Raw genomic sequence first — 22,524 nt, 5'->3', positions numbered from 1 at the left:
CTCTAAGGTAAAACTCCAAATTCTTAACTATATCTAAACTAAACTAAAACTCTAAGCTAAGACTCTAAGCTAAAACTCTAAACTCCTAACTATTACTAAACTAAACTTCAACTCTAACAAAAACAATAAGCTAAGACTAAGCTAAAACTCTAAACTATTAACTAAAACTAAACTAGACTAAAACGTCAACAAAAACTCTAAGCTAAGACTCTAAGCTAAAAACTCTAAACTATTAACTAAAACTAAACTAAACTAGAACTCTAACAAAAACTCTAAGCTAAGACTCTAAGCTAAAAACTCTAAACTCTTAACTAAAACTAAACTAAACTAGAATTCTAACTGAAACTCTAAACTATGACTCTAAGGTAAAAAACCAAACTCTTAACTAAAACTAAACTAAACTAGAACTCTAACAAAAACTCTAAGCTAAGCCTCTAAGCTAAAAAACTCTAAACTCTTAACTAAAACTAAACTAAACTAAAACTCTAAGCTAAGTCTCTAAGCTAAAACCTCTAAACTCTTAACTATATGTAAACTAAACTAGAACTCAAAAGTAAAATAAACTAGAACTCTAACAAAAACTCTAATCTAAGACTCTAAGCTAAAATTCTCAATTCTTAACTAAAACTAAACTAAACTAGAACTCCAACTAAAACTCTAAGCTAAGACTCTAAGCTAAAAAAACTCTAAACTAAAAGTAAACTAGACTAGAACTCTAACTGAAACTCAAAGATAAAACATCAAATTCTTAACTAAAATTAAACTAAACTTCAACTCTAACTAAAACTATTAGCTAAGACTCTTAGCTAAAACTCTAAACTATTAACTAAAACTAAACTAAACTAGAACTTCAACAAAAACTCTAAGCTAAAAACACTAAACTCTTAACTAAAACTTAACCAAACTATAACTTTAAGTAAAACTCTAAGCTATGAATCTATGCTAAAACTCTAAATTCTGAACTTTAACTAAAACTAAACTAAACTAGAACTCTAACTAAAACTCTAAGCTAAGACTCTATGGTAAACTCTAAACTCTTAACTAAAACTATACTAAACTAGAACTCTAACTGAAACTCAAAGGTAAAAAATCAAACTCTTAACTAAAATTAAGCTAAACTAGAACTCTAACAAAAAAAACCCTCTAAACTCTTAACTAAAACTAAACTAAACTTCAACTCTAACAAAAACTCTAAGCTAAGACTCTAAGCTAAAACTCTAAACTAAAACTAAACTATACTAGAACTTCAACATAAACTCTAAGCTAAGACTATAAGCTAAAAACACTAAACTCTTAACTAAGAATAAAATAAAGTAGAATTATAACAAAAACTCTGATCTGAGACTCTAAGCTAAAACTCTAAACTCTGAACTAAAACTAAACTAAACTAGAACTCTGAGCTAAGACTCTAAGGTAAAACACCAAACTCATAGCTAAAACTAAATTAAACTAGAACTATAACTTAAACTCAAAGACAAAACATAAAAATGTTAACTAAAATTTAACTAAACTAGAACCCTAACAAAAACTCTAAGCTAAGACTCTAAGCTAAAACTCGAAACTATTAACTAAAACTTAACATAACTAAAACTTTAAGTAAAACTCTAAGCTATGACTCTAAGCTAAAACTCTAAATTCTTAACTGTAACTAAACAAAACTTCAACTATATCTAAGACTCTAAGCTAAGACTCTAAGGTAAAACTCTAAACTCTTAACTAAAACTAAACTAAAATAGAACTCTAACCAAAACTTTAAGCTAAGACTCTAAGCCAAAACTCGAAACTCTTAACTAAAACTTAACCAAACTACAAATTTAAGTAAAATTATAAGCTATGACTCTAAGCTAAAACTCTAAATTCTTAACTGTAACTAAACTAAAATAGAACTCTTAATAAAACTCTAAGATACGACTCTAATATAAAAACTCTAAACTCTGAACTAAAACTAAATTAAAAATATAACAAAAACTCTGAGCTACGACTATAAGCTAAAAAAAAAACACTAAACCTTTGATTAAAATTAAAAAGAACTAAAACTATAAGCTAAGGATCTAAGCTAAAAACAATAAACTCTTAACTAATACTAAATTAAACTAGAACTGTAACTGAAACTCAAAGGTAAAACATCAAATTCATAACTAAAATTAAACTAAACTTCAACTATAACAAAAACTCTAAGCTGAGACTCTAAGCTAAAACTCGAAACTCTTAACTAAAACTTAACCAAACTACAACTTTAAGTAAAATTATAAGCTATGACTCTAAGCTAAATCTCTAAATTCTGAACTGTAACTAAACTAAACTAAACTAGAACTCTGAATAAAACTCTAAGCTACGACTCTAAGCTAAAAACTCTAAACTCTTAACTAAAACTAAACTAGAACTCTAACAAAAACTCTAAGCTAAGACTCTAAGCTAAAAAAAAACTCTAAACTTTTAACTAAAACTAAACCAAACTAAAACTTTAAGCTAAGACTCTAAGCTAAAAACTCTAAACTAATAACTAAAAGTAAACTAAACTAGAACTCTAACTTAAACTCAAACGTAAAAAATCAAATTCTTAACAAAAATTAAACTAAAATTCAACTCTAACAAAAACTCTAAGCTAATACTCTAAGATAAAACTCAAAACTCTTAACTAAAACTTAACCAAACTACAACTATAAGTAAAATTATAAGCTATGACTCTAAGCTAAAACTCAAAATTTTGAACTGTAACTAAACTAAACTAAACTAGAACTCTGAATAAAACTCTAAGCTACGACTCTAAGCTAAAAACTCTAAACTCTTATCTAAAACTTAACTAAACTAGAACTCTAACAAAAACTTTAAGCTAAAAAAAAACTCTAAACTTTTAACTAAAACTAAACCAAACTAAAACTTTAAGCTAAGACTCTAAGCTAAAAACTCTAAACTCTTAACTAAAACTAAACTAAACTAGAACTCTAACAAAAACTCCAAGCGAAGAGTCTGAGCTAAAAAAAAACCTCTAAACTTTTAACTAAAACTAAACCCAACTAAAACTCTAAGCTTAGTCTCTAAGGTAAAACATCAAACTCTTACCTATAACGAAGCTGTGGGTGAAAAGGATGGGAACTTCAAGTTGGAAAATGGGTTTAGGATGGACATTATGAAAAGAACTTGTTCTGAAATGCCCTTTGAAAAGTATTGCTTTGTGTTGGAGCATTCGAAAAGCTGTGAAGTAAAGTTGTGGGTTTAAAGGATGGGTACTTCAATTTGTAAAATGGGTTTAGGAGTGACATTAAGAAAAGAACTTGTTCTGAAATGGCTTTGAAAAGTATTGCTTGGTGTTGGAGCATTCAAAAATCAGTATAGTGAAGTTGTGGGTGAAAGGGATGGGTACTTCAACTTGTAAAATGGGTTTAGCATGGACATTAAGAAAATAACTTGTTCTGAAAAGATATAATAAAGCCATAAAAAGTATTGAAAATGGGAGCTCAGGGGCCTTTGGGTGCGCCGGGGGGTCCTTTGGGAGTCCGGTGGTCTTTTGGGAGCCCGGTGGGCTTTTGGGGGCCCGGGGAGGGCCTTTGGGGGTCTGGGGATGGCCTTTGGGGGTCTGGGGGCCCTTTGGGAGCTTGGGGGACCTTTGAGTACCGGGGGCTTCCTTCGGGGTTGGGGTAGGGGGATTGGAACCCTTTGGGGTTGGGGTAGGGGGATCGGAACCCTTTGGGGTTGGGGTAGAGGACCTCACGACACTGTTAAAATACAACTTGTGTATTATAACAACCACAGAGTTTCACCCTTAAATTCTCTTCTAAAATCATCTTTTAAATCATCTTTTAAAATGTCTCTAACTGTTTCGCCGAAATAATTCCATAAAATGACTAAAACGGTTTCTCCCAAATAATCCCTAAACGTAATTTCAGCGTGTTCCTTTTTTTTTGGCATCTCTGCGCTGATACATTTCAAATTACTAAGAAACCTGATTCCCGCGCTAAAACAATTCATCGCTAAGATCTAAACATTCGCTTGGAGACAGTTCTCTTTAGAAACAACAAATTAATTCCCTTTCGTGTCAAATCAATTCTCTTTAGAAACAACAAATTAATTCCCCTTTCATGTCAATCAATCAATCATGACATCATCTGTCATGTGTGATCTAAACTTTGCCTCGGAAACATTCCCTTTGGAAATACATCAAAGACATTAATTAACTTGACGTCATCTTTCAGACGTTAATTAACCTTGCCCGGAAACAATTTGATTAATGACTCAATAATCCATGAAAGTGAGAAAGTTCCTGTTTTTCCATTCTCACTGACAAAAACCATAAACCAGACATAAATGTGAGAAAGTTCCTGTTTTTCAAATTCTCACTGACAACAAACAGACATAAATGTGAGAAAGTTCCTGTTTTTTCATTCTCACTGACAAAAACCATAAACCACGTGGTTCTATGCCCATATAAGGTGTACTGATCGGACCTCCTGAGGCATCTCTACTTGTATATCTCTTTATATTTTGTTCTAATTATTCTGGCCAGGTATCGGCGTGAGGAACTAAATCAGTCAACTTTCTATTTTCTGTTGATTTCCTAATTAACTTCCAGAACTCCGTTGTATCATTCACGCTAAATTTCTCCCGTATTTTTGGCTCTCTTCCTCTTCAGAACATCTCTTCTTCAACTTAAGCAGCCTTTTATATCCCCTTCGTTTGACCCTAAAAACCTGCAAATTATTTTCCAGATCAACTGTACTACTAGCCTTAAGCAATCTAAAAGCTACTAAAAGCTCCTTCTTCTTTTCCTCACAATCCTTATCAAAAAAACTCATCAAACCAGTACTTCTACCATTTTTTCTCCTGCATGCCACCTTAGTTCCAATCTTATACAAAACCCCCCGACAAAAAATCAACAGAACCTGCTATATCCCCTTCCCTTGCCATATCCTCACTCTTCTGAATAAATGAATCCAGCCCTCTATCTTCACCTAGTACCTTTTTCAACTTCTCCTCACTATCATTATCAAACCTTAAACCTTCCCTCCATTCAAGCTCATTACCCATCTTTCCCTTAACCCCAAACTTCTTTTTCCTGCTCTCAGCCCATCCTCCTCCTCCTAATTCAACCCTAATAGGCACGTGATCCGACCCAGCCAGCGCCATCATCTCAAAATCCACACAACAAGAAAGAAGCCCCAGACTAACAACCCCATAATCTATAACACTTGGAGATCTACCCGAAAAACATGTAAAATCCCCCACTCCTTTATCCTTCCCTGTCCTCCCATTCAAAATAACCAAATTCTGCTTACCACCAAAATCCAATAATTTTTTCCCCCAATTATTCTTTCTCCGATGACCGTCCTTACTCGTCCTCCTCCTAACCGACGGCTCAATCATATAAACTCCCTTAGTTTTTCCTAGTTCGAGATCCACCTCCTCCTCACGGGCTCCTTCGTCCTCCCCTGTATATCCGTTAAAATCACCTAGAAAAATAAAATAATCGGACGGAAACTGTTCTGAAAAACGACCCATATCATTTTCTAATATCTCCCAGGTATCCTCATCACTAAAAGTGCTAGTTTCCGGCGGTAAATACACTGAACAAAAGATAAACGAGTAAAGATAAACTAAAGGTACTCGCACCCATACTAGATTACATGAAACACTTTTCAACCGAGATAAATTTCGCCATCTATTCGTTATCAATAATGCCACTTCTCCATAAGTTCTACCATTCTGCGGTCGCTTTCTTTGTGATCCAAAATAAAAAAAAACCTTCTATTCTCTCCTCTTTTTCCAGCCACGTTTCTACTAATGATGCAACTGAAAAATCACAACATTTAAGAAGACACTCTAATTTAAGATACGAAAAGCCCTGAACATTCCAATGCGCTAAATGACACTCGTAAATCGCGCCATGGCCCTGCTTATCCTATCCACTACTTGAGCCAATGTGTTGTGACGAGTAAAATAGCCGCCTAGGCTCCATTTTATTAGGGTCGTCAGCTCTAACCGACTTGCTCTTCTGTCTTAGGTGGTCATCTGGGCTAATAATTTGTTGGCTGTTACGTTTGGGAGCCCCCACAGGCCCAACAAAAGTTGATGTGGAGCCTTTTTTAATAACCAGAGTTTCACTGTTCACCCCATTTATTTCGTTATCACTACTAAGATCCTCCACTACACTAAAGAAAGATTGAATTGATGATTAAGATCCTGAACGCGATCTTCAATTGCAAGGTTCTTCCAGGTTAAACCGATTATTTTCAGAAACAAAACTCTTTACTAAACTTTTTTGTGGCACTGATAAAGACCCAGGTTCACGGCGAAACTTTTGCCCAAAATTTTCCTTAAAATGGGTCATGGTACTCGCTGATGACTCTATATTAGGGGAATTCGTAACCTCAACAACAGACTGCTTATCAAAGCTATACGTAAAACACTGTTGACCAATATATAACTTTGTCCCTCTTAGTCTTGCTTCTCTATTTTCTCCTCTAGCCCGTTCAAGAAAAGGCTTTAGGTGGTTACGAATAGACAATTCACGCTTTGTATAATCGGGACTAACACCAAGACCCGCCCTTTTCAGGTGCGCAATTTAACGCAATATAGTATCACAAATGTAACCACATGTAAACTTAACCAGCACCGGTCGCGTGCCTTTTTTAGCGTTTAGCCGAAAAATATCTCTAACGTCCATCATTTTCAGCCCTAAATTTGGCACATGTAAGTTGAGTGCTCTCATTACATCTTCTCGTAACGAAGAACCTTTGTTTGTAGGATCGAAATTATACAGGACCAAATTACACTTTTTAGACTCATTTTCTAGTCTTTGCAATTTTACGTTAGTAGCCGACATTTCAGCTTTCAAACTTAGGTAATCTCTTCTTCAATTGTGACGTATCCTCCGAGAACTTGTCTACTGTCGAATCAATTCGCGATGAAATAGCAAATAGGTCGTTTCTCAGTTCTTGAACCTGCGATGAAACTATTTCTATTCCGTTCAATTTTCGATTAATTTCTTGTAGAGATTCAGAAAAATTAACAGAAGTCATAATTAATCTGGAAATATAGTTATAATAATTAGAAAGATTACTTATCTTTCTTTGAGGGCCGAACCTCACAAATGCATCCGAGTGACTATTCCAGTGCCTGTAATTATTCACACAAAATTTCTACTTAACATAGCAAGTCTTATAAAGTAAAATTTCCACTTAACATGACAATTCTTGTCAATGGGAACTGGTTTTTCAAGTTATTTCACAGCCTTTGTACTTAGATGTAAGCGGAATGAATATATATATATATATATATATATATATATATATATATATATATATATATATATATATATATATATATATATATATATATATATATATATATATATATATATATATATATATATATATATATATATATATATATATATATATATATATATATATATATATATATATATATATATATATATATATATATATATATATATATATATATATATATATATATATATATATATATATATATATATATATATATACATATATATATATATATATATATATATATGGCACTAGCTCTATGATATTTCAATCGAATGAGTATATATATGTATATATATATATATATTATATATATATTTATTTATATATTTATATATATTTATATATATATATATATATATATATATATATATATATATATATATATATATATATACATATATATATATATATATATATATATATATATATATATATATGTATATATATGTATATATATATATATATATATATATATATATATGTATATATATGTATATATATATATATATATATATATATATATATATATATATATATATATATATATATATATATATATATATATATATATATGTATATATATATATATATATATATATATATATATATATATATATATATATATATATATATATATATATATATATATATATATATATATATATATATATACTCATTCGATTGGAAATTCAAAGGGCTAGTGCACTTTTTAATAGTCGAAAGAGATTGGAAGGCAACTGACACCCTTTCCACGCCCACCATTTCCCCGAACACATCCAATCAAAATATTGAGATATTAATGTAAATGAATAAATAAATCTTAAAACGAGTGAAACTTAAATTTAATATGCAAATCAAGTTTGAAACGACCAAAAACCGCTAGAAATAAGAATTTGTGTGTCGCCTACTCCTATCTCTGTAAAAGTATAAAACCTACTGCGTAATTCGCCCTTTACTGAAAACTAGATGCGTCTTGAACAGTCTTAGAAAGTATAAACAAAATGAAATTAAATATTTGATGTATAATCATATTAATTGTTGAAAGATACATCAGTTCAAGAATTTATTTCAATGTAATTTTGTTTTTATTTTCAATGCTGTTAGAACTGGAAAAGAAAATATTTGTAATATAAATCGTTTTTTGTTAAGCGCCGATGACGCAGTAGGCTTTTGGTTTTTATTTACAGTTGAGGAAGGGGGCAGTATCAGTTTAATTTATTAGTTCTTTCTAAAGTTGTTCAAGACGAATACAGTTTCACTACAAACAAGAGTCCTATTCCTTATGTTATGGATTCATATACTAACCTATAAATGTAGAACTGCCTTTATGTGTACTAACATGCTGACTTCTCGCTATATTTACTTTTCTGAATATTCTTTTAACCACCTCCAACAAAAAGAATTTCTCCTTTGAGGTATTGAAGGTGTCCAATTTCTCCTTTGAGGTATTGAAGGTATCCAAACTCTTGTTTATAGTGAAACTATATTCGTCTTGAACAACTTTAGAAAGAACTAATAAATTAAACTGAATATTAGATGTATAATGATATTAATTGCTGAAAGCTCATCAGTTAAAAATTTTACTATAATTTTAATGTTTATTTTCAATATTAAGTATCAATTCCTTTGAGGTAGTTAAAGTAAAGAGAAAGTGATTTTAAGGTAGAGACAGATCACGGTTGCGTTTCTTACGAAGATTAACACGAAATTGAGCACCCCCCCTAAAAATGTATGCTTCCTAGTCAGTTAACCTTTTGTGTAAAAGCTACTCGCCTGGCATGGGCGCCCATAAGGGGGGGGGGACACCAGTCCAGTCCTTTTATATTACACACCCCAGACATATTTATTAGATTTTCGACCATGCTGAGCAAAATGGCTATCTCAAAATTTTAATCGGGTGACTTCGGGAAAAAATGAGCGTGGGAGGGGGCCAAGGTGCCCTCTATAAAAAGGTAAACCAAGACCAGTTTGGTCTTGGAGGCACGGTCAAAACCGTGCCTCCAAGACCAAACCGGAAGAATATATATATAATAAGCTATATATTTGCAAATTAGGGTGGCAGGGGGTGTGGGTAAATTATAGTGGGTCGGCATGCAAAATGTGTTAGCTATAATTATTCTGCATTACATGAAGTAAGAATTGGTTTCTAACGTCATGCTGTCAGAATACTTTACCCTCCCCCTAATATGCAAATATATAGCCCAAATTATATAAGTCCAATGTATTATATCATCCGCCACTTGTTTCCCACTGAGCGCAAGTTAATTGTCTCTTATTACAGACACATGAAACCGGTTTGTTCTCAGGTTTTACACAGCGTAATTCTTGAGTCTTACCATTATAACAGACAAGTACCAGTATTTTTTATTGGTGTTGCGGTGGGTTGTTAGTAGTACTAGCAGTAGAGGACATTCCAAAGTTGTTTCGGCAAGCCCCTCGTTTCTTTGAGGCGTATTTCTGCTTTCAAATGGGAAGCATCGTTCAAGCTTTTTGAAATGGGGCCATAAATTTTACTTGTAGTTATTCAATTTCTTACTTGTAGTGGTGTAGTTATGGTAGTCGTTACTTAATTTTGAATGTTTAGTTGTCACTGAGAATCAACAGATTTTGTATGACAACTAAAAAAAACAAAATAGAGATAAAGTATAATTGAATATAGTGGGTCCTAAATAGTCTCCAGGGAGAGGTCTTAAGGGTCCAATTAGGCCACCTCCAATACTATTCCTCAGACCTTGGTCCATTGTGGCAATTAAAAAATGTCCTTTCATAACTTTATTGTGAAGATCAAAGAAGCAGAAATACAACACATGAATCAATAAAGGAAGTGAGTCTTTGGCAACTCACTTATTTCGTATAGAATGATTCATAAATAAACATTTGACGGAAGGTAGGCCTGCGAGGTATTTTAGAACTGAGAATCTCACGACTATTCCCGTTTATAATACTTTATTTCTTTCAAGACATTTCGAGAACAGATTTCCCAACTTGTGCAAATGACTAATATCAAAGAGAAAACTTAATTGCTTGCACAAAAGAATAAAAATTTACAAATAGTTGTCAGTTGTGCATAATTTATTATAACTTGGAACTTTAACAAGGCAGCTTGTATTAGAAACGATTAAGGATCCCTTGGGCTGAAACACTATACAAAACAGTAAATTAAATAATTACTATTTAAGGTAGTGTAACATAATCAATTGAAAACTGGCTCCATAGTTTGAAGTTGCAAATTGGTGATTTTGTTCAAACTAATTTGGCCAAAAATTCAAAACCAATAAATGAAATTAACAAGCCTGATTTTTAATCTTAATCTGTTGAAATTTCTTTTTACAACCCAACTAATCTCAGCGAAAACCAATTGTATTACGAACATTTTCTTTTGTACTTAATACTAAAAATAAATATTAAAATAATAGTAAAATTTTTGACTGACGAGCTTTCAGCAACTAATATCTTCATACATTTAATGTTCAGTTTAATTTATTAGTTCTTTCTAAAGTTGTTCAAGACGAATATAGTTTCACTACAAACAAGAGTTTGGACACCTTCAATACCTCAAAGGAGAAATTGAATTCCCTCTTTTTTCTAATTTATTAAGATATGTATGATTGTGCAAGTTTTCATTTCTAAGTAATAAAATTGTTGTTGGTTTCCTTTGTGCTTTAAATTTAGTGAGGTTTGAATATGCAGTTTTGCCAAATCTCCATTTTAGAATTGAATCTTCTTGAGGAGAGCTCTGTCCCAAAAGGTATAAATTTCTAAGGAAGAAAATTACCCTTAAAAATAGTTTTAGTTTTTATTAACTATAAAAGAAAACAACAGTAAATAAAAACAAAGCACACTCATAAAATCCCATCATAATACAATCAAAAATCAATAGAATTCAAATTCTTTCAACCAGAGCAGGATAAGGGCGATTGGGTCCAATCGGGTCCTTTGTTTGAAAGGGCCTCATTCTACCATCAAAATAATCCCAATTTTTTTAATTGTTAAACACCCTTAATAATTCCTGTAAGTTTTACTCCTTGAGATAGTTCATTTTTTTTTAAGCTAAAACAAATAAAATACTACCTGATATCAACAATGAATCAGAAATAGATAAAATAGTTCAGCAGGTATGCCGATTGGAAGTGAAGACGCAAAGAAATAAGATTTTCTGACAGAATGTAGAAGAATTCTCAGTTTTATAAGAAGAATTTATATAGAAGAATTCATATTTGGTTTGAATATGCAGTTTTGCCAAATCTCCATTTTAGAATTGAATCTCTGTCCCAAAAGGAATCAATTTCTAAAGAAGAAAATTATCCTTAAAAATAGTTTTAGTTTTTATTAACTATAAAAGAAAACAACAGTAAATAAAAACAAAGCAAACACTCATAAAATCCCATCATAATACAATCAAAAATCAATAGAATTCAAATTCTCTCAACCAGAGCAGGATAAGGGCGATTGGGTTCAATCGGATCCTTTGTTTGAAAGGGCCTCATACTACCATCAAAATAATCCCAATTTTTTTAATTGTTAAACATTCTTAATAATTCCTGTAAGTTTTTTTTCCTGGAGAGAGTTCATTTTTTTTAGCTAAAACTAATAAAATACTACCTGACATCAACAATGAATCACAAATGTATAAAACAATTCAGCAGTTATGCCGATAGGAAGTTAAGACGCAAAGAAATAAGATTTTCTGACATTTGTAGAAGAATTTACAGTTTTATGTATTCATATTTGGAGATGTAAATTTATATTCAATTTTTTTTTAATTTTTGTAAACGAGAAATAATTTTTATTTATTTATGCATGTATGTATTTTTAAATTTTTCCCGAGAACGGCTCCATATTTTTTTGAGAGGGGGGCGGTGGCATCTTGAGATTCTCTTGCATGAAAAAAGACAGGTCAAAAGTTTGAGAAAGCACGTTAAGAGCCTTCATTTCGGAAAAAAACTCATATGAGTAACGTCATATTTATTTGCAAATTTTATCGTTTTTAGTACTTTCGACGCATGTAAAAATACACAAGAAACATAGCTGATTACAAAATACCAAATATAATGAATCTGTTTACTTTAAAAGGTAGCAGGTTCATCATATATAGAGGACAGAAATGTATATTAACAATTGCCCCAATTAACAAACTGGACCAATTAGTAAACTTGATCTCGTCCAAAATGAGACGAGATCAAGAGGACTACCTGAGAAATTTAAATTAACAATGGGTGAAAATGAACATCCTTGACCATCAAATGTGGCAAGACCAATCCAAGCAACTAAGGAAAAGGTATTGAAAAAATATGTGGTAGAACAAACTGAAGAACAAAGAAATATACTGTTCAAAGATAAGCTGCAGTGAAATTAAAACGAGTCAAAAGCGAAAATGAAGAACAAAAAAATTGCTCATTACTGAAAAAATGTCTCAAACATGATTGAGGAACAAAGAAATGTGTAATTGAAAGGTAAGAGGAAGCGAAAATTACAACGAGCCAAAAACAAAACTGAAGAGCAAAAAATATATGGTTACAAGACATGGGACAACGAGGATCAGAACAAATTGAAATGAAACTAAAGAGCAAAGAAATGTGTGGTTAGAAGATAAGGTACAGGGAAAATCAGAACGTGTTAAAAATGAAATTGAAAAACAAAGATTGGACTGATAGAAGGCAAGTGAAAGTGTCTTTGGGAAAATGATGAGCGTGGGTTGGGGGGACTGGTTGCTCTCAAATCACTTTCGACTCATGAAAAGGATGCTATAACTTCCAATTTCAAATCAAATGAGCACCATCTGAAGTTTATAGACCGACCATTCCATAAATACATTCTTAGACCACACTGGCTATACATGACAAATGAAACTCAGAGAGGAGAGAAACTAACAAAATGAAAAATAAAATCAAAAAGGGTGAAAAAACGAGGATTTTTTCAGCCAGTGATGAACCATGAAGATGACAAAATATAAGCAAATATTTTGACAAGTGCCTCCGCCAAGTCGTCCTCAGTGCTAAACAAAAAAAAGAAGACAAAGAAAAAAAAACGAAAATCTAACCTTTCGAAGTTTACCCTACAAAGACAGAACAGACACTGAATAAAAACCAGGCAGGAATCAATGAAAAAGAATTTACCAAGATGATTGGGCAAGAATCTTTTGCCTTGCAATAGTTTTAGCTGGTCTACAATTTCGGTTTTCATTAGATATGCAAATAGGTTCTTTTAAGTTATACCGGGTGAAAATATTGATTGAGTCCTTCAACATTAAACTGTCGTAAATTGGGCTTAATGAAATATCTCCAGTATCTCTATTTATTGCTAAATTTTATATATATATATATATATATATATATATATATATATATATATATGTATATATATATATGTATATATATGTATATATATGAATATATATGTATATATATGTATATATATAAATATATATAAATATATATAAATATATAAATAAATTTTCGTTTTTTTTTTCGTTGTCTTCTTTTTTTTGTTGAGCACTGAGGACAACTTGGTGGAGGTCCTTGTCGAAATATTTGCTTATATTTTATCATCTTCATGGTTCGCCACTGGCTGAAACAATCCTCGTTTTTTCATCCTTTTTTATTTTATTTTTCATTTTGTTAGTTTATCTCCTCTGAGTTTCATTTGCCATTCCATAAAATCCGTATATGCCAAAGGGCATAACTTACAACCCTATCCCCGGGGCTCTAGGGGGATATGTCAACCCTGGAAACATTTTTAATTGTTTTTTGGACTATTTTGAACAAAAGCGCTATCTCACAGTTTCAATCAGATGCGTTTGATGAAAAGAAGGGTTGTCAGGGCGAGAGTCTTGTCGCTCTCCATTGCTTTTGACTCTTAAAAGGGAACTAGAACTACCAATTTTCAACCAAATAAGGCTGCTCTATTTTTAAACAACCATCCCTTCCATAAAAACCAAGAATGTCCTCGGGGCATAACTCACAACCATCACCCCGGGCTCTGTTGGTTTATATCAACCTCAACAGCCTTGTTATATGATCTTTGGACTATTTTGAATAAAATAACTGTCTCAAAATTTCTATTGGATGCATTTTGGGAAAACTCGGTGTGTGGGGTGGGGGGGGGGGTAGCTGCCCTCTGATCACTTTGAATCCTAAAAAGGGCACTAGAAAGACTGATTACCAATTCATTGAGTCCTTTCCGAAGTATATACGACCACCTTGCCAATATAAAAACTTGTATGCCCCTAGGGCATAACTTACAACTTTTGCTCTGACAGCTCTGGGAGGAGGAGGTGTTTTCCTCTAAAATATAATTTTCGGACCATTCAACTACGATGAACAAAACTGCTATCTTCAAATTTTATCGGATGTTTTTGGGGAAATGATGAGCGTGGTGTGGGGCTTGTTGTTCTCAAACTGCTTGACTTAAAAAGGGCACTATAACTTCCAATTTCAAATCAAATGAGTCTCATCTGAAATTTAAACAAAAACTTATTCCATAAAAAATCTCATATGCCCCTAAGGTATAACTATCCTCAGGACACTGGAGGGTTGTTTCAACCCAAGAGGCATTGTTATATCTTCTTTGGATTATTTAGAACAAAATTGCTATCTCACAAGTTGAGTAAGATTCGTTTGGTGAAAACAGGGGTAGTGGGGGGAGGGTCTTGCCGCCTTCTATCACTTTTGACTCTTAGAAAAGAACCAGAACTTCCGATTTTCTATGAATGAGCCTCCTCTAAAGTTTATGCAACCATCCCTTGCACAAAAACCTTAAATATTCCAGAGGCATAACTTAAAACCATTGCCCCCAGGCTCTGTTTTTTTTTATTTCAACTCCAAAAGCCTTGCAACATGATATTTGGAATCACAAATAATATGGTTATTTCAAAATTTCTATTCGATGCATATTGGGCAAACACGACGTCTGTGTGTGGGGGAGGGGGATTAGCTGCGCTCCGATCACTTTGACTCTTATAAACGGCACTATAGTGTCTAGTTATCAATCTAATGAGCCCCCCTTTAAAGTTTACACGACCACACTTTCTAAAAAAAAACCTTATATGCCCTTAGGGAATAACTTAAAACCTTTGCCCTGAAAGCTCTAATGGCTTGCATGTCTTCCTTAAAGACATATTTTTTAAACCCCTAACTACTATGAACCTAATTGCTACCATCATATTTTGATCGGACGTCTTGGTGGAAATGATAGGCGTGGTGGAGCGGGCTCGACACTCTCACATCACTGTTGACTCTTAAAAAGGAATTATAACTTCTAATTTTCAACCAAATGAGACTTCTAAAATTTATGCAAGCATCCTTTCCATAAAAACCTTAAATGCTCCCGAGGCATAAGTTAAAACCATTGCCCTCAGGCCCTGGGGGCTCTTTGCAACCCCAACAGCCTTTTCATACGATTTGTGGACTATTTTAAGTAAATGTGTTGACTCAAAATTTCAATTGAATGCATTTCGGAACATTACGACGTTTGTGAAGGGGGGGGGGGAAGCTGCCCTCCGGTCACTGTTGTTCTCAAACAACAAAAATAAGAAGAACAATAGGGAATTCTTTTCGTAAGACTGTGAAGATAATGAATATTTCGGTCCTGTGTCCAAGGGCCGTCCTCAGCAAAACAAAAATTTATAGAAGAAAAAAGACAATAATATGTAACCAATAAAACTAAAATATAAGATTTTTCAAAACAGTCCCGGCATCCTTACTTAAGTGAAGTTAAACCAAGACTGATAAAAAGTGAGATAAAACAAGGCGATTAATTGAGATGAAAGAAAAATAATTGTAAAAACATGTTCTTATTGCTAATCCAGCCTTTTTGGCAGCTAACCTCAAAGGTCTTTTTGTGACCGGTTCTGTGTTAATGTCTAGAACTATAACTAGAATTTCTAGGGCCAAAGGCAATTCAATGAGCCACCTCCGAAGTTTGCATGACTATTCTTACCATTAAAACATATTTCCCTAGTGTATAACTTACGACTTATGGACTTGGAGCTTTGGGGGGAGGGGATTCTTCGTTAAAAACATAATTTTTGGAAATTCCAACTACGCTGAACGAAGTGGCTATCTCAAATTTTAATTGGATGTTATACGGGAAAAGGATGGGTGGGGGGCCAGCAGTTAGCCCTCTAATTACTTTTGACTGTTGAAAAGGGCACTAGCTCTGTAAAATTCTAAACAAATAAGCCATTTTTGAAGTTTCTGCGCCAAATTTTTCTATACAAAGTGCCCTGCTCTAAAACTATTCAGTAAATAAATCAAACATTGTGCCCACGTCGTTCTTTACTTAGGCAACGTTATTGCGCTGCCTATGATGAAAAGCAGCTTTAGAAACAACTTGTGAAAAAACATACATTTACGTCTGATTTTATGTATACATATAATGACTATATATTTACATTTTTACACGTAGCTAAAAAGAAAAATATTTGTTTAGTAAGGTTTACTGTTAACTTTTTCTATGTCTGTTTAATCTAAAACTTATTTTAGAAGTTGAAGATGGTTTACCATGTGACAGTGAGAAGGCCTTTCATTTTCCAAAGAATCTTTTGTCACCAAAACGTGAAGATGTTTCCTTGCTAAATTTAACTAGCATTTCAGGACCATGTAAATTTGAATGCGTCACCGACGAATCGGAACTCAAATGTTTTAACAATGGAGGTACATCTGAAACATTGTGTTTTTTGTTGATTGAAATGTACTGGATAATATTCTATTGGACAAAAATAGGACAATGGGACTTAATCTTAAGATGGAACTTTTGTTTTATCTTATTCTAATGTGCAGATGTTTGCCAAACCGTTTTTGTTGTATATCATGAACATTTATAAGTTTTCACTTAAAAAGAGTTTGGTATTTTTGTATTTTTTGAAAAGGCTTGGTAATAAATATTAAGATTATAGCTCTAAGTAAATTTCAAAATCTTCATTTATAGTGTATGTTTCTCCTTATAATCAATTTAGTGCTGATGAAGTCACAAGTTTTTCGTTTTTTTTTAGAACGAACTGTTTTAAATATATATCTAAAAGAAAATAGCTAGTCCTTTTGGATGAAAAAAAACACGAAATTCACGTTTTCTTCAGTTTTTACAGATAACAGTTGAAATGGAAAAAAATCATTTTAATAGAAAGTGAAAAACGATGACAAATAATACTGGTTATTTGCTGATGACTTAGTCACTGTGTTTTTGATCAAAATACCTGTAATTTCAATCATTTTTTTCACTTTATTTTGAAAATATTTATCCCTATTTGAACTTTTTTTTAATCTGATGTAAATGTGACCTTCGTCGTTTTTTTTTTTTTATCCAAAGCTTTGCGACTACCCAAACAATTTTTTGCCTTAAATTTACCTTTTCATTCTGCTAGCTCTTCCTCTTTTAGTTACAATAATTCCCAGTATTTGTTATAATTTTTCGTATCCTTCACTTCTGGTTTAGTATACCCCTGCTTATTCTTTTTGGTCGCTTAAGATTTTATTTTATCTCTTTTTTTAAATTAGAATAACTAATTTCAAAAGCTAATATAATCAAAGCCCCGAGGGAGAATAGAGATAAAAAAAATTAAATTATTTGTTAAGATACATGGAATTTTATACTGTTTTTTTTTCTCTTTTTTTCGAATCGTTAGACTTTTACCATATTTGATGATTTTTTTTCGGTTTTTTGAGTAGTGATATTTTGATTCATTTGTTTTTTTTTTGTTTTGTTTTTTTTTTTAACTCTAAACTTTTAAAACATATGGAAAGATACGTTTTTTGTTTTCGGTTTTGAGTTTTGATTTTATATTTTATTCTCTTTTATTCTTCTTAACTTTTTTTTAATTAAAAAATTTTTTTTTATGAAGCCACTTAAAAAACTATAATTTTTGGTCACTTTTTACCACACATCTCTGGACTAAACTTACAGGGAAATACGTCACTATTTATTTCGAGGAATCTATCTACGAGCAGTTTCTCAAATAGATGTGAATCATAATCTGAAGGAAAAGGCTTAAAAAAACAGAAAACAGGTTTGAAAAGTTCCCTGCAAAGTAAAGAGTATAGAAAATTAGAAAGATGTCAAAGAACTCACAAAGAGAAAAAAACATAGTTGTGCGAGATATGTGACAATATATTTTCTCGAATGCATGATATTATCCGGCATCAAAGATTGCATACAAGTGAAAAGCCGTTTAAATATGATGAATGTGACAAGACCTTTTCTCTGGAACAGCCTTTGAAGACACTAAAAAGATTACATACGGATAAAAAACCGTTAAAGTGTAAAACACTTAAGTGTGATGTATGTGACATTACCTTTCCTCAAGAAAGAAGATTGAACCTGCATCTAATAATGCATATGGGTTAAAAACCGTTAGAGTGTGACGATTTTGACATAACCTTTTCTCATGAAGGAAGATTTAACCAGCACCAAAGAGTACATATGGGTGAAAAACTGTTTAAATGTAATGTATGTGACAAGACCTTTTCTCAACCATCAAATTTCAAAAGCCATCAAAGAATGCACACAGGTGAAAAACCGTTTAAATGTGATGTTTGTGACAAGACCTTTTCTCAAGCAGGGAATTTGAATCAGCACCAAAGAATTCATACGGGTGAAAAACAATTAAAGTGTAAAACACTTAAGTGTGATGTTTGTGACAAGACCTTTCCTCAAGCAAGAAATTTGAACCAGCACCAAAGAATACATACGGGAGAAAAACCGTTTAAGTGTGATGTTTGTGACAAGACCTTTTCTCGTGCATCAAATTTGAACCAGCACCAAAGAAAGCATACGGGTGAAAAACTGTTTAAGTGTGATGTATGTGACAGGATATTTTCTCGAATGCATAATTTTATCCGGCACCAAAGAGTGCATACAGGTGAAAAACCGTTTAAATGTGATGAATGTGACAAAACCTCTACTCTTGCACGAACTTTGAACTTAAATAAACGATTACACATGGATGAAAATCTATTAAAGTGTAAAGCAATTAATTGTATGTTTGTGACAAGACCTTTTTTCATTCACGAAGTTTGAACCTGCACCAAAGATTCCATACGGGTGAAAAACCGTTTAAATGTGATGAATGTGACAAGACATTCTCTCTTGCACGCAAATTGAACATACATCAAAGAGTATATACGGGTTAAAAACCGTTAAAGTGTAAAACATTTAAACGTTATGTATCTGACAAGACCTTTGGTCGAGCAGCAAGTTTAAACATGTATCAAATAGTGCATATGGGGGAAAAACCATTTAAATGTTATATATGTGACAAGACCTTTACTAAAGTACAGGATTTGAAAAGCTATCTAAGAGTGCATACAGTTGAGAAACTGTGTTTGTGATATTTGAGGCAACAGTCTTTTTTATGCCAAATATTTGATTCAGCACCAGAGAGTGCGTACGGGTGAAAAAACATTTAAGTTCGACATATGTAACAAGACGTTTTCTCACGCTGCAAATTTGAACACACATCGCAGTGCATACAGATGAGAAAGTATCTAAATGCCACATATGTAAAAAATGATTTTCTCAACTGGGCAGTTTGAACAGGCACCTAAGAGTGCATACGGCTGAATAGCCAATTAATTTTTTTTATATTAGAAGTGTTTTAAGCTAGTTTGCATTTTAAATACCCATCAAAGACTGTATAGGCTACAGGCGATAAATTTTTGAAATGGGATGTATGTAAAAAAAAAAACTTTCTGATTTGTGCAATTTTTACCGGCATCAGAAGGTGCTTGCAGAAGTTTAAAAAGATTATTGTAGCACAAGCTGTATCCACAGTGTCTTGTGATTTTAATTTTCCCAACTACGTAGTAATACATCAAATGAGTATATTTTTTATGTTTTTCTATGTGTTTAGTTTCTATAGCAATTTCATCATTGTCCAGTGAAAACTAGTGATACAAATTTGCTTGATTGTAACAAATGTGAGGTATGTAAGAAATGCTTGTCCAAAGCCAGGCTTTTGAATTACCTCCAAAGAGTTCGTTAAACTATATAAAAAATGATTTAATAAATTATTTAAAAGATGATTTAAAAGAAGGTTTAAAATAGGGTATAAGCATGAAGTGCATGTCTTAACTTGACTATCTGAAAAAGCTTAAAAGTGCATACAGGTGAGACATCATTTAAACGTGATTTGTGCAACAGAGTATTTTCATTTAAATCGGCTCTGTATTAGAATTTAATAACCCATTCCAGAAAAAACCTCTCAATTTATGGACTACACACGATTTTGTATAGTTTTGTATATTTTTGTTTATTGTATATTTTTGTATAGTTTTCTGGTAATTCCATTTTTTGGCAAGTGAAGCTTGTCTTTTCAGCAATCACCAATGTGGAATTACATGAGCATAAAAAAAATATAATAACTCTCAAACTGATAATCTCAGATTTCCGCAATACCCAAAGCTGAAATGCATAATAATCAGGATTCGAAGCAACATAACATTTACCTAAGAAAGAAAGGTATAATTAGTTGTAATTTTTTTTTCATATAGTTCCACAAAAAGAAAAAAAGATCACAGGAATAACAAGGATAAAGAAGCGTAAACCATTGATCAATTAAATAAAAAAAAATTTAGGACTAATATTTTTCTTTTTATTTTTTATATATGACCCTCTCTAATTTACTCTGGTTTTGTTGGAAAAAAAACCAGTTGTCTCAATTTGCTTTGATACTCAATTTGTCAGTACTTGGGAAAAGTTCTGTTTTGTTACTTGAAAATGAAAAAAAATGGTTAGCTATCCTACAGCATTTCAATGTGTTGTGATATTGAAATGTTCTAAAAATTTTACTTTCTGAATAGTTTGAAATTTTAGATTCTTTAATTTCGTTTGCTTGCCTAAGTATACCACAAGATTTATTTGAGAACGAGGGGGCTTGCAAATGATAAAATTTACGCTATCTTACATCTCTTGATAAAGGTTGCCGAAATTTTGAAAAACTGAAAGACTTGTTTATTCATCCTAATATTTGTGCTGGTGCTGCCCTAAAACGGGATCAAAAGTAAAACCTAAATTTCGTTTTATTGGTATTGGATGAGGAACCCCAATGACAGTAAATTTTTTAGTTATATTTTCAGAACTTATGCAGACCAGTTCGTGTTGTAAGAGGGCTCTTATGCACTGAAAAAAGTAGTAAAAGAGTAAGATCCCTCCTCCCAAAGAATGGACTCTATATGTCTGTTCTGATTTGTTTGGTGAATGGTCTATGAGCGGATCAGCGCCAAGAAATTCAATTTCCAATTGAATAAGCCCTTTTGAAGTTTCTACGACAACTTCTTCGATACGAAGTGCTCTGCTCGAAAGGAAAAAATAATAAATAATACATTGCGCCAACATCGTTCTTATATGCCTCCAGGGCATAGCTTCAAACCCTTGCCCCGAGTGCTGTGGCCTAGTGTCTTCCTCAAAGACATATTTTCTATCTGGACATAAACTACGCTGAACAAAATAGTTATCTCAAAATTTTGATTGGACGTGTTTGGTGGAATGAAGGGCGTGGGGGAGGGGGGGGCTAGCTGCCCTCCAATCACTTTCGACTATTAAAAAGGGCACTAGCCACTCCAATTTCCCATCGAATGAGCCCTTTTCAAAGTTTCTACGACAACTCCTTCAATACGAAGTGCCATGTTATGGAAAAAAATAAACAATACATTTTGCCAACATCGTTCTTTACTTAGGCAGCGCGATTGCGCTGCCGATTAAAATGTTTGAAAAAACCCAAAAGCTTTTTTTTAAATTGTTTGGAAATTCCATTTATCAGAACTTGGGAAATGTTTTGTTTTGTTTATTAAAAATTTAGAAAAAAATGGATATCTACCCTACAACATTTCAATGTGTTCTGATATTAAAATGTGCTAAAAAAATTTCTTTCTGAAATAGTTTGTAGTTTTTAGAATTTTTATTTCTTTCGCATGCTTTAAGTAAACCACAAGATTTATTTGAGAGGGAGGGGGCCTTTAAATGATCTAAATTCTGTTAACTCACAGCCCTTGAACAAAGTAACCGAAATTTTGAAAGATTGAAACACTTGTTTTTTTCCTAATATTTCTGCTGGAGCTACCACAAAACAGTATTCAAAGTAGAACCTAAATTTTATTTTTGATTGGCGTTGCATGAGAAACCTCAATGACAACAATTTTTAATTATATGTTCTGAACTTACGCCTGAGTGGTTATTGTGTAAGATGGTTCTTGTGTACTGAAAAAAGTGAAAAAAAATCATATCCCCTCTTCCCCAAAAATGG

General features: G+C 32.5%; 1 protein-coding gene and 1 long non-coding RNA gene across 2 annotated transcripts in view; both read left to right on the top strand.

The window, feature by feature from the left end:
- The window catches only part of LOC148947945 (uncharacterized), a 435,585-nt gene that overhangs the window by 129,159 nt on the left and 283,902 nt on the right, over nt 1-22,524 (top strand). The window lies entirely within an intron of this gene.
- LOC148947951 (uncharacterized) overlaps nt 1-22,524 on the top strand; it is a 57,679-nt gene that overhangs the window by 12,687 nt on the left and 22,468 nt on the right. The window contains exons 2-3 of the mRNA XM_089095755.1: nt 16,772-16,942; nt 18,844-18,993. Coding sequence (XP_088951881.1) covers nt 16,772-16,942; nt 18,844-18,993 — 321 coding nt within the window. The remainder of the gene's footprint in view (nt 1-16,771; nt 16,943-18,843; nt 18,994-22,524) is intronic.

This window comes from Artemia sp. Qi Xiang Cuo, chromosome 10, assembly GCF_049724085.1.
Source record: "Artemia sp. Qi Xiang Cuo chromosome 10, ASM4972408v1, whole genome shotgun sequence".
Classification (NCBI taxonomy): domain Eukaryota; kingdom Metazoa; phylum Arthropoda; class Branchiopoda; order Anostraca; family Artemiidae; genus Artemia; species Artemia sp. Qi Xiang Cuo.
This window is presented reverse-complemented; position numbering and strand designations above follow the sequence as displayed.